Source organism: Falco rusticolus, chromosome 8, assembly GCF_015220075.1.
Source record: "Falco rusticolus isolate bFalRus1 chromosome 8, bFalRus1.pri, whole genome shotgun sequence".
NCBI classification, from domain to species: domain Eukaryota; kingdom Metazoa; phylum Chordata; class Aves; order Falconiformes; family Falconidae; genus Falco; species Falco rusticolus.
In genome coordinates, this window is record NC_051194.1 from 1,700,218 (window position 1) to 1,716,500 (window position 16,283).

At 40.7% G+C, this 16,283-nt stretch overlaps 1 protein-coding gene across 3 annotated transcripts; it reads left to right on the forward strand.

The window, feature by feature from the left end:
* The first annotated feature begins 2,143 nt into the window (after window positions 1-2,143).
* On the forward strand, window positions 2,144-14,945 carry ZCCHC10 (zinc finger CCHC-type containing 10). Of its 3 annotated transcripts, XM_037397584.1 has the most exons (4): window positions 2,987-3,835; window positions 6,089-6,250; window positions 9,941-9,982; window positions 13,479-14,945. In XM_037397584.1, the coding sequence occupies exons 1-4, from the start codon at window positions 3,720-3,722 to the stop codon at window positions 13,744-13,746; spliced, it is 588 nt and encodes a 195-aa protein (XP_037253481.1). In that variant the 5' UTR covers window positions 2,987-3,719; the 3' UTR covers window positions 13,747-14,945. The 3 variants fall into 3 exon arrangements, with proteins under 3 accessions (XP_037253482.1, XP_037253480.1, XP_037253481.1); XM_037397585.1 differs by lacking the exons at window positions 9,941-9,982; window positions 13,479-14,945 and adding an exon at window positions 9,110-9,348 and having other exon boundaries at window positions 2,144-3,833; XM_037397583.1 differs by lacking the exon at window positions 9,941-9,982 and having other exon boundaries at window positions 2,298-3,833.
* The last annotated feature ends 1,338 nt before the right edge of the window (window positions 14,946-16,283 follow it).

Below are 16,283 nucleotides of genomic sequence, written 5' to 3' on the forward strand. Positions count from 1 at the left end.
TATGTTCTGCAAGAGCACTACAGGAAAAAAAGTAAAACACACATTTAAAAAATGCCAAGTGACACTGTCTCTAGTGCTCCCAGTTAATCCTGATTACTGTCCAGCATCAGCACTGTCAGCTACTTAATTGCCAGTCATTTTGGAAGACTGATGAGAGTTTTGGGTAACTGGCACTAGTAGCCAGCAGTCTTGACAATGGAGTTTTAACCATTTATTCACGGAGTCAGTTCTTCTTAAGCCATGGAAAGAAAGCTCTAACAACATTTTTCCCTTTTCACACACAGACCCTTAACAGGTAGCGTGATACTTTTGTTTCTTAAGGAGTATGTTTGCACAGAGTTGTGAGAAAGGTCTCCAAGGAGCTGACACAGGGCTGCTCAGTGTTGGTGCCACTGAACTTTCAGTACTTTTCCCATTTTTTTCTCCTGTGTTGTCTGCATACCTTCTCCCTTCCCTGCCTAGAGAGGGGCACATTTTGGAAAGCAATTTCCCTGCCCAGCATATTTAGAAATAGATTAATGACACTGCAACTTTAAATAGCAACCTAATGTGCAAAGGCTGGATTTATGGGCACAGTCAGTTCATTGAGCAGCAGCAGCTCCCTGGAACCACCCCCACCCCACCCCAGACAGTGGAGCAATGACTCTGCGCATTTAGACTGTAGAGACTTGAAGTTGCATCCTCTGGTGCAGTCATCAGCCCTATGATGACTTACCTCTCAATGAAAGAATGGCAGTGAAACAGACATTTCAGGAGCCTGCAGGCTTTGAATGCACAAGAATACTTTGAAACTCCTCAGGCGGAAGGATTTTAAGTGGATTGTTCTAATAAAAGGTGCATCTTTACAGCCTCTGTGTAAGGAAAAGCCCATAGACTCCATGGCATAATTTGACATATGTCAGAAATCTTGCTATACTGGCCAATTTAGGAAAATATTTTTGCTGCATTAACATTAGGAGAGTTGCCCTGGTGCAAGAAACATCAGAAGTTATTAAGCAGAGCACAGATATCGCTCTCAGCATGTAATTTACTCCAAGATTTTGAGTGATACTGAGGTAAAAAAGGGATCAGCAGATAGGGATTTATTATAAAGCATGGATTATTATAAATAGATGTTCTTAGGTTTTTTGTATTTTTAAGCAAGTTTCTTTGTCAATCCTAAAATAGGAAATTCTTCTGTCTTTCTCCATTAAAAGTGAGATGCCAGACATCAAAATTCAAACATCGAGGCCAAATTCTGCTGCGTTTGTAATATACCAGGCATCACACACAAGAATTTAGCTAAGGTGCTAATATGATATGATTAATCGCAGGTTATCGCAAAGCATCATCCAAAACAGGACAATGATTAGACACCGCAAGAAGTGCCAGATATAGAAGAAAACATGACGCATATAGGAACAGCCACTAGCCTTAGACATTACAATTACAGAGTTTGGAGACAGGAACTACTAGAATAATCAACAATTAGTCACATGGGAATTAATCCTGATGAGTTGGAGTTGTTTATGTCCAAGAGAATCCCTCAGTATCTTACTTTCCCAGTGTGATATTTAATGGGTGCCATTGTACCCAGCAGATGTTGTTGCCGTCCCTGCTCTTATAAATATTATGTGATACAGAGCTGGAAGTTCTGGCTCTGGTATCTCCTGGCTATGGCTCGATTGTGCACCATCAGAGTTGAAACACCTCTACGCCACACACCTGCTAATTCAAGACCTGGGATGCTCATCACCTAAAAGCATCAGATTTTTATTGCTGTATTATGTGTGACATATAAATATATCTTATTTTTATACATCTATGAATTGCTTAAAATATAAACTTGAATAGCCATCTGTTCTCACTACTGTTACATTCCTCTTTTTGCTCTCCACAAATTCTGTTGTACTGTGTTCCCACCTTGCATCTTGTCTTGAGGTGTGAGCTTTCTCAGCAAGGGCTGCCTTTTACCCTCTTTCTAAAGTTCCTCACACAGTAATGATCCGACTGGTACAGTTGGATTTTACTGAACTTAAGAAAATATAATATGTATTTTTATTTTATAGAATAAATGAACACCACCAACTCACAAGGAGCACATTTTAAAGAGCTACATAGGTGATACCAAACTACTACAAATCGGTAACAGTTCAACTATTTCATTAATGTAAATGTCCACTGGAATGCCCATTTATTGCCTATCAGTTGTCCCTATGGCAGGATAGTTCTGGATTAATACTGAAAATGGTTGGATATAAAGTACTTCCAGGATACTAATAGCAGGAGTAATGACAATTCAGCATTAAAAAAGGTTTTATTGATGGTATTTGTCACAAAATTTAAGATACCACTTTAAAACTGATCCCATGAGAGAACAGTAAGTTTTGATGAAGCAAATATATGAAGCCACATTCCTTGCTTCCCTGAATCCAGGATATTGGCTGCTCTACTTGTGCCAGCTGGCAGAGATTCCCAAGGGGCTGTGTGCCAGGTATGTGCCGTCAGAACACTCCAGCCGCTGCTGCTCTTCTTTTCTGTGCCTAGACCTCTCCTCCCAAGCCAGAGACTATGAGATGAGGTAGGAGCCGAAAATACTAGCTGCCGTTGGCATAGCTGGGGAATGGCAGTCTCTTGGGCTTAATGGAGGAGAAGAATTTGCTTTACAATTCCTAGATATATCTGAACTGTATTTCCTTACAATCAAGTATAGGACACATGGGGTCAACATGAACATGACTTACCAGTATCCTCAGGCCCCGAGACTGTTTCATGTATTATTGAGGCATGGTTAGGCACCCATACTAGTAGCAGAATTAATCTTCTTAATTATCTAGAGATTTATTTGTCTGTCAGTGTGGGGTATAAACATCTGACCTGCTAAAAACTGTTGGTAAACACTTGCAACCTTTTAGGAGTAATGATGAGTTGAATTATTCCTTTCTAAAATCTTTTTCTAACTTTTTTTTTTTTGAGCTTTCATGTTATGACCAGAGAGCTATTATGCTTTCTAACTTGTTGAACAGCTAAAAGCTCTTGGGAAGATGCAGCAGGCTACCTGCAGGTATGTTGAATTAATCATGTGGACTAGCACTATCCCAATGTCACCCTGCGGTCAGGCCTGCTCTCTGGCTGAAGCAGCTCGGAGGTGCTGCCCTGTTGTGCGAGAGACCTGGATCAATAAACTCCCTCTTCCCCACCTCCCCTGCACGCTACCTTTTTGCTGGCTGCCTGGAACATGGACTTCCCCCAGCCACACGGGGTTCTCTCAGTTGCAGCCCGTTCCGCTGCTGGTTTCAGGTATTTAAAACATATCCCTTCTGGGAAAAATCCCAAGTTTTTGAATGAGAGGCAGGTTCTTGTGAGACTTCGGCTGAAGGGCGTGAGAAGCAGCGGCCAGGCGCTGACGGCGGGAGCCCGCGAAGAGGCTGCGGCGGGGGGCCGGGCCCAGCGGAGGCCTGCGAGGACCGAACGCCCTGAAGGGACACTGGGCGCCGCGCCACAGCGGCCGAGCGCTGCGAGGCTATGGGAGGGGACAGCGGGGACCTGGCTGGACTAGGTGGAAAGCGCGAGGGCGAAGCGGCAGCGAGCGGGACCGCGGGCCGCAGCGGACACCACAGCGCGGCCGGTACCATGACAACACGGAGGGAGGCGAGACGAGCTGGAAAGCGCGGCCCTACCAGGACATCCTCTCTGGCCGCTGGAGGATTTGCTCTCTGTGGCGGCCGCTCCTTCCCCCAATGGGAGGCGGCGGCGGACAGCATGGCCCGGCATGCACCACGGCCTCCGCCTCACTTCCCGGCCTGGCCGCTAAGATGGCGACTCCCATGCACCGCCTCATCGCTCGGAGACAGGCGTGAGTGTGGCGAGCGGCCGATGTGGGGCAGGGCGTGGGAGGCGGCGTGGTGAGGGGTTTTTATAGGTGAAACCGGAGCGAGGGGAGGCCCGCCGGGCAGCGGCCCGAGGCAGCCGCCTACGGGGAGGGGGCTGCGGAGCGGCGGCTGCGGGGCCCAGGCAGGGCCGGGGTCTTCTGCGCGAGTGTGGGCTCTGGGTCCGGGTGCTGGCTGAGGGCACGGAGCTCCGCCCTTGCAGGTGCACCGCATCCGAGGCAGGGCGCTGCTCGTCTGTGAGGAAACAGCTCCGAAGTACGGCTGGGGTGACCCGCTTAGTGGCACCGTTGCAGTGAAACGATGAGAAGGGAAGCGGGATTGTGGAAGAGGAGAGCGCTCTCTCGGCGCTAACGCTGGTTAGCGGCCTGTGGAGGGAAGCCGCCTCACGGGTGACGGCATGCTGTAGTGTCGGTGGGGTGTGTAAGATCTTGTTGTGGTCGCTGATCTTCACTGTAGACTTTCAGCAGTCTGATAAAACAAAATAAATCCTAGATTAATGTTTTGATCTGCTTACAGAACCGTGAAAGGGGTGTGTGTGTGGAGCAAGCAAACGACCTTTACCCAGATAGGGCTATTGTGTTCAGTTAATTCCCCAAATACCAGAGGGACCTGATTGCAAAAAAAAAAAAAAAAAAAAAAAAAGGAAAAGCCAATGTTTTTGCTTGTTTATGTTAAGTACAGCAAATGTGTATGTTCTGCTCTCATGTATTACTTGCATTGGCTTTTCATTTATTTATTGGTTTGGGTTTGATTTTTTTTTTTTTCTCTTTAGAATAATTTATTTAGTGTGTTTAAATTTTTGGAGTGTGTTTGGGGTTTTAACCTGGTCAGAAGAGTTGGATAGAATATGAATGAGTTCAGTATTCTCTTTCCTTTTTCATTGTTTATTATAGTCTCTTTCCTGTGGAAAGTAACTTAGAATTTCAAAGTACTGATGGAATATGTGATCTTTTAAGTTGCTATTTTATATGTGTCAATTATTTCTTGCATTTCTTTGATGTCTGTGTGCTTGAATTGTATATGCTGAATGTGTATCTGCTGGCCTTTGCTTCTAGGCTGTGGTTATTGATCGCTGTTTAAAACTGTACTTCAGTCTCATGCTTTTCATTAGTGTTAAAACTTAGTGCTGATATGGTACTTACAGATCTGTAGCTGTTGTGCTAGTCTGCTCTGTTTTCCAGGTAATTACTTACATTGCTTTTAGGGCTTGATCATTATCTTTTTAGCTCACATAGAACTGCATGCCCTGATCATGTGAGTAGTACTAAAGCCCTGGAAATACAGTTATATTACTGTTGCTTTAAATGTTCATTCTCTTCTTGTGGAGACAGGTCTGGGCTAGTTTGTCATGAAAACCACATTTGCCTATTTGGGTTTGCATGTTGATGAAGAGGAGGAACATCGTCATTCTGTTTATATGTAACTCTTAGATCCAGAAGTCCAAGGCAAGACAAAGCAAACCACTCAAAGATGTTGGGGTTTTTTTGTTCACTGCTAGGTATACTGCTTCCTGTTCAAGTCAATTGTGCAGTGTAGGCTATAAGCTTAATTAGTTTTCTAGTGCTGATTTAGATTGGTGTTTATAAGGCTAGACTATGAAGCCAAATCCTCTTTGCGTTGAAAAAGTGGTGGATGTTCAAAACAGGATTCTCTTCGAGATACAGTAGCACTGTCACAAAAAGCGATGGATAGAGTTGAAAAGCAATGTTTCTTTTGAGAGAAAAATGCTCACTACTGGTTTGTCACTTTGTGCTCTCTAAATACTAAATGAGCAGTCTAGGAACCTGCTCTTAGTTAAGCCAAGGCTGTGAGTTTAGGTGGGGGCCTATTCTTTAAAGTATTTTGGAAAAAAAATGATAGAAGGTGGAAGTAAGTTACAGAAGCTGCGATGAGCTGTATGGGAGGTACAAAGTCCTGATTTCAGTCCTGGATCTAAAACTAATTTGTGATTCTGACCTCGAGTGAGTCACTTGACTGGTATATGAATTTCCTTATTTGTAAAGGGGGCAGGTGTCTGTGAGAAGGTAGCAAAGCAGCTACATTCTGTACGTGTCTAATGTTCCTGTTCATGTCCTGACTTAAGGTAATAGCTAAAGCACACATGAATGTCTAATCATAACTGTATGCAGTTAGGAATCTGCATGATTTAAAAATATGTCTTTTTCAGTAGGTAGAACAGACTTGGAGTCAGTCACTTAAGCAATTCTGCATTTTTATAGGGAAGCAAACAAGCAGCATGTAAGATGTCAGAAATGTCTAGAGTTTGGACATTGGACGTATGAATGTAAAGGGAAGAGAAAATACCTGCACAGACCTTCGAGGACAGCTCAATTAGCGAAAATTCTTAAAGAAAAAGAAAAGCAACTATTACTGCAACAAAGGTAAGATTGGCAGAATTATAACATCTAGTTTATTAATGAAAAAGTAATTTTGTATGTGGGTGGGTAAGGTGGTGTCCTAGACCTAGATCTTTTCTTTCAGACTGTGTGGTGCTTGCTTAATATTAGAGCTGGTTTGTATGTTAGGTGGAATATATACACTCGGGTCCCAAAAAATTAAAATGTTGTTCATTAACACCTACTCATCTGAAATACACTAAAAACTTTTTTTGGCCTACCTGAAAAAGTCGTGCACTAAGCCAAAATTAAAATAGTTGGGGCCTTTTTTAGTGGAATACTGTTTCCTGAATTCCTTGGTTGATTTCTTATGTTATGTGCTAGCACAAGCAAGTTGGTGTGAAAACTGTAAATGTATTTATATCGAAGATATTTCTATGGAGGTTCTCTCACTTGTGTTTAGGTTTGCTGTTAGACTGTGCAGTTAAAACTTGGTCTTCTGGGTATGACCTGACAGTGGATCTGTGCCAGCACAGCTTCTGTATGTTGCTCAGTATGAGCTGTAATGGCTAAACAGATGAATGAGAGTTGGATTATCAGGTGTTTTTAACTCTCAAGCATGAAGTAAAAACATCTCGCTGAATTGCATAACTATTTCCCGTTTTGACATCTGAGAAAGTGAAAGATACCTGCAGCTAAGCAAAAGCCTGCATATGTAATGTGATTTCCTTTGCACTTTGCCCTGTGACTAGACTTTAATGCTTCCCCCAAGTTTAATAGTTGATAATTTAACAAGCAACTCCAGGTGACAAAGAGAAAAATAGAGTAGCACATTAGTTTTCTGTGAAATTCCTATATATGAGGGTTTCCATTCTGCCATTGCAACTCAAATTTGGTTGTGGTAGCTGGAGGGTTGTTGCCTCAGCCCCACTGAGGCATTTACAGTACCATTTGTAGCCATTGTAGCTAAAACTGTTGAGGATTTGGAAACATACTGTCTGTCACGGCTGCTTGCAGCTCAGTATGTTGGCTGTAAGTCATTGCTGCCAGGATGTGAGTTATGGAAGGGTGTTCATGCTTTTTGCTCTGTTATCTTAATGCAGAAAGAAAATGGGTGCTAACCTCTAGCAGTGAGGTCTGGTTTGACTTCGTCAGCTGTTTCAACTGAGGCGGCACTATGAATCAGAGTGCTGAAATACTGACTTAAGTGGAAACCCGTTAGCTTGTGTTGAGTGACATAAAATGTTTGAAATTAATTTTGGTCCAATGAGTAGTTCTGAAGCAATTGTAGTCACCTGGTATTATAGGTAAGAAATCAGGAGTGCTTAGGTGCTAAAACTTGCTCTGTTTGGAGACAGTTTGGAAGAGTTCTTCAGAGACTCAAGTTCTTTAAGACTCAGATTATTTCCTTGTTCCTTTTCTGCCCTATTTCCGTTGAATTCTGCAGGTTAACATTGGAAGATAGTGAATTGAGGGCAAAGTTGCTTGTTCCCTGGCTATTGTGCTTGAGTCCATGTGGGGGATAATTTTATATAAGAGTTACAGGACTGTCCAGTGTCTGACATCAGTGGAGGGTTTTTTGAGCTGTAAGTCTTACCAGTCGACAGCGTGAGGGGTATGTGGTGTGAAAAATCATCTCATAAAAGGAAGACGAGGTAATCCTTAGATGGAAACAGTTTTTAATCCTGGTTAAATTGGGCTGGATTCATAGTGGTTACATAATCCTAAGCTTTCTGAATCCCCTTGACTGTGCCATGGGGTTTCCCGTTCCTCAGATGCCAATGTTACACTATTGAGGATGAATCTTATTCTTCATGGAAAGAATTTCCTAGGTCGCACCTTTTACTTTTTGTATAGCTTGCTTTGGAAGGTTATTTCATGTGTTCAGAGAAGTTGGGTCTCCTACAGGTCTGCTTCAGAGTATTCGTATCATCATCTTTAAAGATCTAATAATGAATTATTAACCAGAAGGTAAATGTAGTCTTATAAGGTTAATGTTTACTTTTTGACAATTGCATACAAGATTTTTCAGAAGTTAACTAATTTCAGCAGTTGTTCCAGGATCCTTCTATTTGCCCTGTGTTGACCCCATGATTCTGATGGACATTATGGAGGTTTCACTTACTGGCATCAGTAAAGCTGCTTGCTTGTCCTAGAGTAGGAGTTGGGAGGGAAGGAAGTGTAAGGAAATGTTTATTCCTTGGTGATGTTACTGCGTTGAACGAAAACCAGGATGCCTAGAGTCTTTTTTTTTTATGGTTCTGAAGACAGTGTGATGCCATAGGGAGAACGACCAAGTGTCGTGAAGCATATTTGATCCGCAGGGGACTGACTACTATCGGTTGTGTAGTTTCTTAGAGTAGTGAACTCTTAGGCTTATCCATACATTAAACGCTAGAGGGAAGCATAGACCTGTACCACGGCAGCCCTGGTTACTCATATGCCAAACTAGGTCCCGCCCTCTAAAAGGTGCTTTGGGATCGAATTCTGTTTACTGGCAGTGAGTTCTCTTACTTGTGAAACACCTACTTACCGATGCTAAAGGTATAAAGCCCTAATAAAATAAATGTTAACATTCAGCAGTCCAGGAGGGATTATGATTTTGTTTCAAATTTGAAGACGAATGAATCTTCCTCTTGCCCACAGATTGCAGAGAATGTGGAAAAATCTTCTATATAATGATAATATTTGTATACCATATGTATGAAAAATTTCTCATTTTTCTGGCATACAAATTCCATTGAGTACTTTTGTGGAAATGCATTATAATTTGCACTTAACACTTTCTTCTTTATGCCCTTTTCTGGAGTCTATATCAACACATTCTGCTTTCTAATTTATAAATGAAATATATTTGCAGCTTTTACTTTTATTTTGGGGGCTTAAGATGGCTTCTAATAATAGGTTTCAGTTGAAGAAAAAGTATCCTGGTTCATGAAAGAATGTACAACTTCCTCATATATCATTGACACATCAAGTATGTTGTAAGTATATGATGAGAGACTACTATAATCATACATATACATTCCAGGTTGAATTATGTGCCATATATCTGCAATGGATTGAGAAGGGCATGTGACTGGTACATTTGACTGAAAGAATTTTATTTAAAAAAAAAATATCCAGAAATGAATACTGTTTTTAAAAAAAAAAAAAAAATCCTTAGAGTTTTGCTAAAAGAAACTTTCTTCTGTGTCATTTACTACTAAAACTTTGTGATTACATGAACACATGGGAATCTGAAAGGTAAATAGCTGGAAAGCATCAATATAAGTAGATCTGTGTCTTTTTGTGCTTGAAATGCATATTAAAACTACAGATTAATTCAGTGTTCTACCCTTTGTTTCAGTCAATTTGGTTATTGCTAAATATGGTTATGCAGAACTTTTTTGCATCCTTTTCTCCTATGCATTTCCCATCCCAAAATGTTGTTGTCTGTGTAATATGAAGTAAAGAATAAAGAAGAGAAAATCATAATTAACACAGAAAATTAGAGGTGAATTGCTGCTCTTTTGTTATTTTTCCTTTCCTGATTTGTAAGTATTGTTTTTCTGGTTGGAATAGTGACTGAAAATAGATGCCAAATGAACTTTGGGCAGTGTGGCTCTCTGTCAGTGGGATACCAGTGTTCTAATATTAAACACAGTTCTACTGTGCTGCTATTTATTTAGTTTTCCTGTTGTATTAATCAAAGCCGTTGTTTCCCCCCCCCCCCCCCCCCCCCGCCTTAATTAGCACTGGAGAAAGTACTGCAGAAAGGAAGGCCAAGAAAAAAAGGTATGTGGGGAATGATGACAAATTGTGCAGCTGTTTGTGTGTGATCTTGCACTGGGTATTGCAGCAGGCAGTTTGGAAGGGGTGTGTAGGGAAGGTCAGCACTGCAAATACAGTTTTGATTTTACTGACTTTAGCCTGTTACAGGCATTTGTATGAGAAATATCTGGAGAATTTCTGCTCTTCCCTGTCGAAAAAGTCTAAATTCTTTGTCCTTTGCTTTTGTCCCTACTGATTGTCCTATCTTTGTGATCTTGTTTTAATAACAAAAATCTTCCCATTTCTGCCTCAGTTTGTAGTGTGTAGTTTAAACAATTGTGTAAGAATGGCATACTGTTTTCTAGTCTGTGATTGCTCCACCTACCCGTCTTGCTCTTCCTTTTGTTGTTTTCATTCCCTTCTCATAGCAGCTGTCTGTCTCTCAAGCTTCGTCTAGAGAATTAAATAAAGCATCTAAAAAAAAAAACCCAAAGTCACCCAACCCCAAAACCAAACAAAAAGCTCTTGATCCCAGACCAAACCAAAATCCAGGAAGTAAACCTCCCCCTGCCAAGGTTCTTTGAGCCAAGAACTCTTTTTGACATTATTTCTACATCACTTCACATTAATGTTTGCTTGGGCATTTGCAAAAATGGTTCAGGAACAGCTAGAATTCAGGCTGTAATACTCCTGCTAATGTTGTGAGTTTTACTTATGAAGGATGTCTGTATAGTAATAGCCTCATTTATCTATTCACATTTAGCTGTTTTCTGTCTCTAAATCTGATCTTCTAAAAACAGGTTTTGGAAGCTTTTATGACTAGGCCTTTTGCTTTGTGTGGAAGTCATTAAATAAACCACAGCAGTTTTTTAAAACACAACTTTATTTTAGTCTGTCGTGTAGAATGTGGCTTTATTGGAATGCTTCTTGCCAAGTCTCTCAGTTCTGCTATCAGAATGTGTTTTATCAAAGGCTCCTTTCTCAGTAGCGTCCATTTATTGTTGGGAGTTACTTAAGATTAGCGAGATCATAAATTAACTGATTTTTAAACAGTGTAGTTCAGACCTCTTCCTGCCTCAGCTTTTTCATAGGGTGCAGTCTTCTACTTATGATGTTCAGAGAGTATAATGATTTTCAGAGTATTCGTGCTCTAAACAAATGCAAAAATGAAAAGAGCAAAAGGATTTATGGAGATTGGGGTGGTTTGGTCACTTTTTCCCTTCAAATTTTAAAAGTCTTCTAGGTTTGAATTTTTATCCTGGTTTTATGCAAGCACCAAAACTGTCAGTATACATTCCCTATTTTATGCTATTTATATTTTTTTATTAAGATACAGGAAGAATTAAATGCAGAAAATTTAGCAAAAGGTTACCGTTGAATATGAGTTTCAGATGTTTTTTAAAAAACGCAAAAGTTAGGGTTCTGGCAGAAGTGAGCACTAACCTTTTACATAGTGTATGTTTGTTTTGATATAAACAGTAATAAGCAAGCTACAGGCTTAACCAGAAAAACAGGAACAGGCAAAAGAGCTGTTGTACAATCTTGCGACCTCAGGTGACCCAGAGCTGTCTTCTGGGTGCATGTTGACTTCAACGTTCCCATACAGCATGCTTTGGTTATTGAAAGCCTGTTTCATTCTTGGATCACACATAAATCTACCTGTCTGAAGGACAGAACCCTGTCTTAATTCACCTGTTTCTTCAGGCACTCAGCTGTGACTGTGCCCAAGACTGTAGATTCGATTTAAGTAGCATGTTTAAAATCCCCTGGGGCTGTGAGATGATTCCAGTAGAATTAGAAAGGACAAAAAGTCTCAGGGGAGGGTGATAGCATGTATTACAAAATGTAGCAGTTCCACAGTTGGTGCATAGAATCAAAAAAGATATTAACAGTTGAAAAGTTGTTTTGAGGAGAATAAAACTTTGTCTGCTGGAGAAATTTTGTACCTTTACAGGGGTGTAGTAGACCCAAAAATCTTAGATCTACTGATCTATAGGATCTGGATTGTCAAGTTACCTAACTAGGACAAGGTGAAGTAGGTGATTTTTACTTGCTACCAACAGACCATGTATGAAAACAAGTATCTGCTTGTTTCTTCTGTCATAGATCTAGCTATTGCTTTCCTCTTAGAGAAGCGGTATTAAGTGTTACATTGTGATGTTTCTGTTGAGTGGTTTCAGATCATAACTTAAGTATTGGAGGTCCATAGACTGCTTCTAGGGATTCTGTGAAACCTTGTTAGGAAAATAAAGTTCAGTCAAAGCTATCATTCAGGGGATCCTCTGACTGTTCCCTGCCCCTATGAATGGCTCTGCACATCTAATGAAACTTTAGATTGAAACTGCTACTCTCACCCCCCACATCTTAACAGTAGTTTTTCCACAAACAGTAAATCTGTATTTAACCAGCCCTTACGGATTTCTCTTTAATAAACAGCCATTGTGTCTGCACACATGGAGATAACATATTACAGATGTATTATGAAAACTTCAGTGGTTCATGGATTAACACATGCATCCACAACTCTCAGCTGATTGTGACCGTGGCTGATACGGTGAAAAAACATTACTCTCTAACAGTCTTAACACAGGCATTTCCTGAGTCGTTCTATTGAACCAAACCATCTGATAAAAACTACTACATTGATTTTTCTAATGGAAAGAAGATTCTGCATTACTATATCTAGCACTTTTGCATGCTGTTTGGTTGACTTGGTGGGAAGAGAGGTGAATTAGTACCTTTACACTTCATTTGGAGGAAGATCTATGGGAGAACTTAACTGTACTTTCTTGGAATTCATATTGCCTTACTTAGAGATGTTGATCTTGAGAACAGTCTCACTAAGGGCTAAACATGGCGGGGAGGTGGGGATGAGAGGATAACAGAAATCCACTTTGCGTTCATAATTCTGTCTTTATCTTGGACTGCTTCCACCCTTTCTCTTCCACCTTGAAAGCATAAGCATCTTGTAGTGGCAGGTAATTTGGGTTCTTTTGCCAGGAGTAATCTAAGAACAGTTTCCGATGAGTACAATTCTGACATTTGTGAAATCACTGATGAAACTTCCACCAACTGTTACATTGCCAAAATTTCACTTCTTATTACAGTAGTGTGCCAGGGAACTGATTTTTGTTAATTTTCCCCAAGGTTTTAGCTGTACAGGACAATCCTACTTCTCCTGCATCCTTGTTCTTCTGTTTAGCCAGGCCAGTAAAGACACTCGTCATTACTCTGAACAAGATCCTTGCCAGCTTTCAACCGTAACCTTTTCTGTAGTCTTCTTTTGGCTTACTTCATGTACGTGGTGTCACTCTGCCATTGCTCAAATAGCCAAAATGCATTTGTTCAGAATTGGAGGGGTGGAGTGGGTGGGCGGGCACAGGACTTTGTCTTAAATTGTCAGGCCTGGAAATTTTCAGGCCAGATAATTGGACCTTTGGATCGTAACACAGCAGAATGCTGTGTAATGAATGCTTTCTTTAGCAGACCTGTTCTCATCTGTGTATATCTTTTCTTTCAGATCTAAAAGCGTGACCAGTTCCAGCAGCAGTAGCAGTGCCAGTTCGGCTAGTGATTCCTCATCTGACAGCGAAGATTCTTCTACCTCTTCTTCTTCTGACGATAGTGACAGTGATGAGAGCTCTTCTACTTCCTCCTCTTCTCCATCCTCGAGTAGTACTTCTTCCTCTTCAGAGTTTGAATCGGATTCTAGTTCCTCCAGCAGTAGCAGCAGTAGCACAGACAGTAGTTCTGATGATGAGCCACCAAAGAAAAAGAAGAAGAAATAGTGCGGTACAGTGTAGAACTGTTGTTCAGTGATGATAACACTCTTCAAAGATGTTTTGAGCACATGATTGCCAAACAGTTTAAATGGTCAACATTTCTACTGCTAAAACTTTCTAAATGTTTTGCATAGTTGTTCATAGGACATGAAAGGCATTAAATGGCACATGAGACTTACTGAAAGAGTATTTTTGTGGTTTATCCTTTTATGGAAAATTTTACTTTTTTAGTTCAAAAATCTATCATCAGATTTGTTTATATGAGCTAAGGTCCAGTAACCTGGATGTTTACATGCTGGAAAGCAAAAGCTTTTTATTGCAGATCATGCTGTGCATCATATGCTACTATGTTTATGACAGCTTCATTTACATTTAGAAAATCCTCTAAGCTATTAGAAGCAAAAGTTTTACACTGCTGGCTGTAGAGCACTGTCATTGTTGAAATTGAATGCACAATGTTGCACACAGAGGGCCTTCTATCTCACTGTTAACAAATGTATTATATGCTGCTGAGCTTTTTCTCTGATGGCTTTTCCTGATGCTTCCAGGTTGAGTCTTAACTACAACATAGAACTTTAAATAGTGTTAATTTGTTAATGATCAATATATTACTTGTACTGTACAGAGGCTTTAGTCTTTTCAACTCGCTTGTTTCCTTAGCTCATGTATTTATAGTATTTTCTGAGACACAGAGTGTCTCTTGCAGCAGTGTCTGTGTAAGGAAGAGGAGCAGTGCACAGTGAAAGAATTATGACTGATGCTGCTTAGGAGTTTCATCTTTGTGCCTTTTTTTGTAAATTAAATGTATCCTAGTGAGAGAAGGGCTTGAGTGGGTGTTTTTCAGCACTCCATTAGCTTTCCATACAGAACATGGTCAGTGAAACCAGAGATATAGTAGTAACAAACAAAGATGGGCACTATTTTCGAGGAGATGGGAGAAAAGGTTATTTCACTGGACACTCAGTAAGAAAAGGAGTTGCTTTTAAATAGAGGCCCCAAAGGAAAGTGTTTCCCTTTTGATATTTTTGCAAAAAATTGTTGTGTAATGCAAGATATACCAATCCATGTTGTTGGCCACATGGTGGCTGGCATTATGGTCTGCAGTATCATCACTCCATTATTTTTATGTAATAGTGTGTATGTGTCTGTGAAAATCTGGCATGGGAGAAGCAAGTTAGTGCCAAAAAAAAAAAAAAAAAAAAAAAGGCAAATTCCAAACATACGGCAGTTCAAGTATTGCTGGTTGCAAATTTGAAGTTATTTGTTCTTTTGGTGGATTGAAACAGTTGGCATTAGTATTCTGATTTGTGATGGCAGTCTCCTAAACTTCTTATTGTTGGAGTGCCCTTTTTTGGGGAGGGGACATCACATGTGGAAGAATTCCTAAATATCTTGGTTTAGGTAAAATATAGTAACTAAACTATTTTTTATATTTTTATGGAAAAAGTAGTGTGTAGAATTACTTTTGAATAAACTGTGCTTATTTAAATGTTTGAAAATGTATGTTGTGTGTTTTAGTCTGTAATCATTACTGTGTTTTACAGAACACACTGCAGACTGCAAATAAAATTACCAGCAAATGGTTTTAAGTCTTTTTGAGTAAATGTACCATTTAATGGGAAAAGTTAATAAATTATTAAACGGTAATTGCCAAGTTCATGCTTACTGCAAACCCAAATGTAAGTGATATCATAGTAGCTAATCATAGAACGGTTTGGGTTGGAAGGGACCTTAAAGATCATCTAGTTCCACCCCCCTGCCACAGGCAGGGACACCTGCCACTAGCCCAGGCTGCCCCCAGCCCTGTCCAGCCTGGCCTTGGGCACTGCCAGAGCTAAGCGTGTGTAAGCCCTTTGGATTAGAGGGTGTTATAGTGAAGGGTTTAGGGCTGTCTGGGCAGTTCCAGCAAGCCATGCGTGATGCCCGACGCAGGTGTGGCGGTAAGCTTGCTGTCAGCAACCTCTTTGTTGAATGGGGATGGTTGAAGAGGGATGTGGAGCTCTTCTGGGTGGTGGTCCCATCCTACAAAAAATACAGGTGTTAGTTCAGTCAATGCTGAGCAGGGCAGCACCAGTGTGGGTGTGAGGGCTATTCAGAAGCGGGGGGATGGGGATCATGTCTCTGCTGTGTGCCTCTGCCATCCTGCTCAGACCATGTTGTACATTCATTTCTTTAATGTTATTGGTGTTTGAGTGTAGGTGTTCCATCAGAAGTGCTCCACACAAGTGTATTACTTCTACCCATTAAGTTGCCAAGAAAAGAGAGGTTTGTTAGACAATTACTAAGTACTAAAGCCAGTCATTAAAATCAGAGGGTTGGTCCTTTCATAATCTGTTTACCTTTGGTGTCTACAGTCGGACAAATTGGGTCCATTCACAGAGACAAAAGGACATGCTTGTGTATGTTCGGTTGTGTCAGCAGGAGCTGGGATAAGATAACGTAATTACAGGTGATATTAAGGAGACCTTAATTCAACTTCTGGGCTGATGTTGGCTCATGAGCAGAGATTCAAAGAGGTGGCTTACTGCGTTCACTGTGTGTCT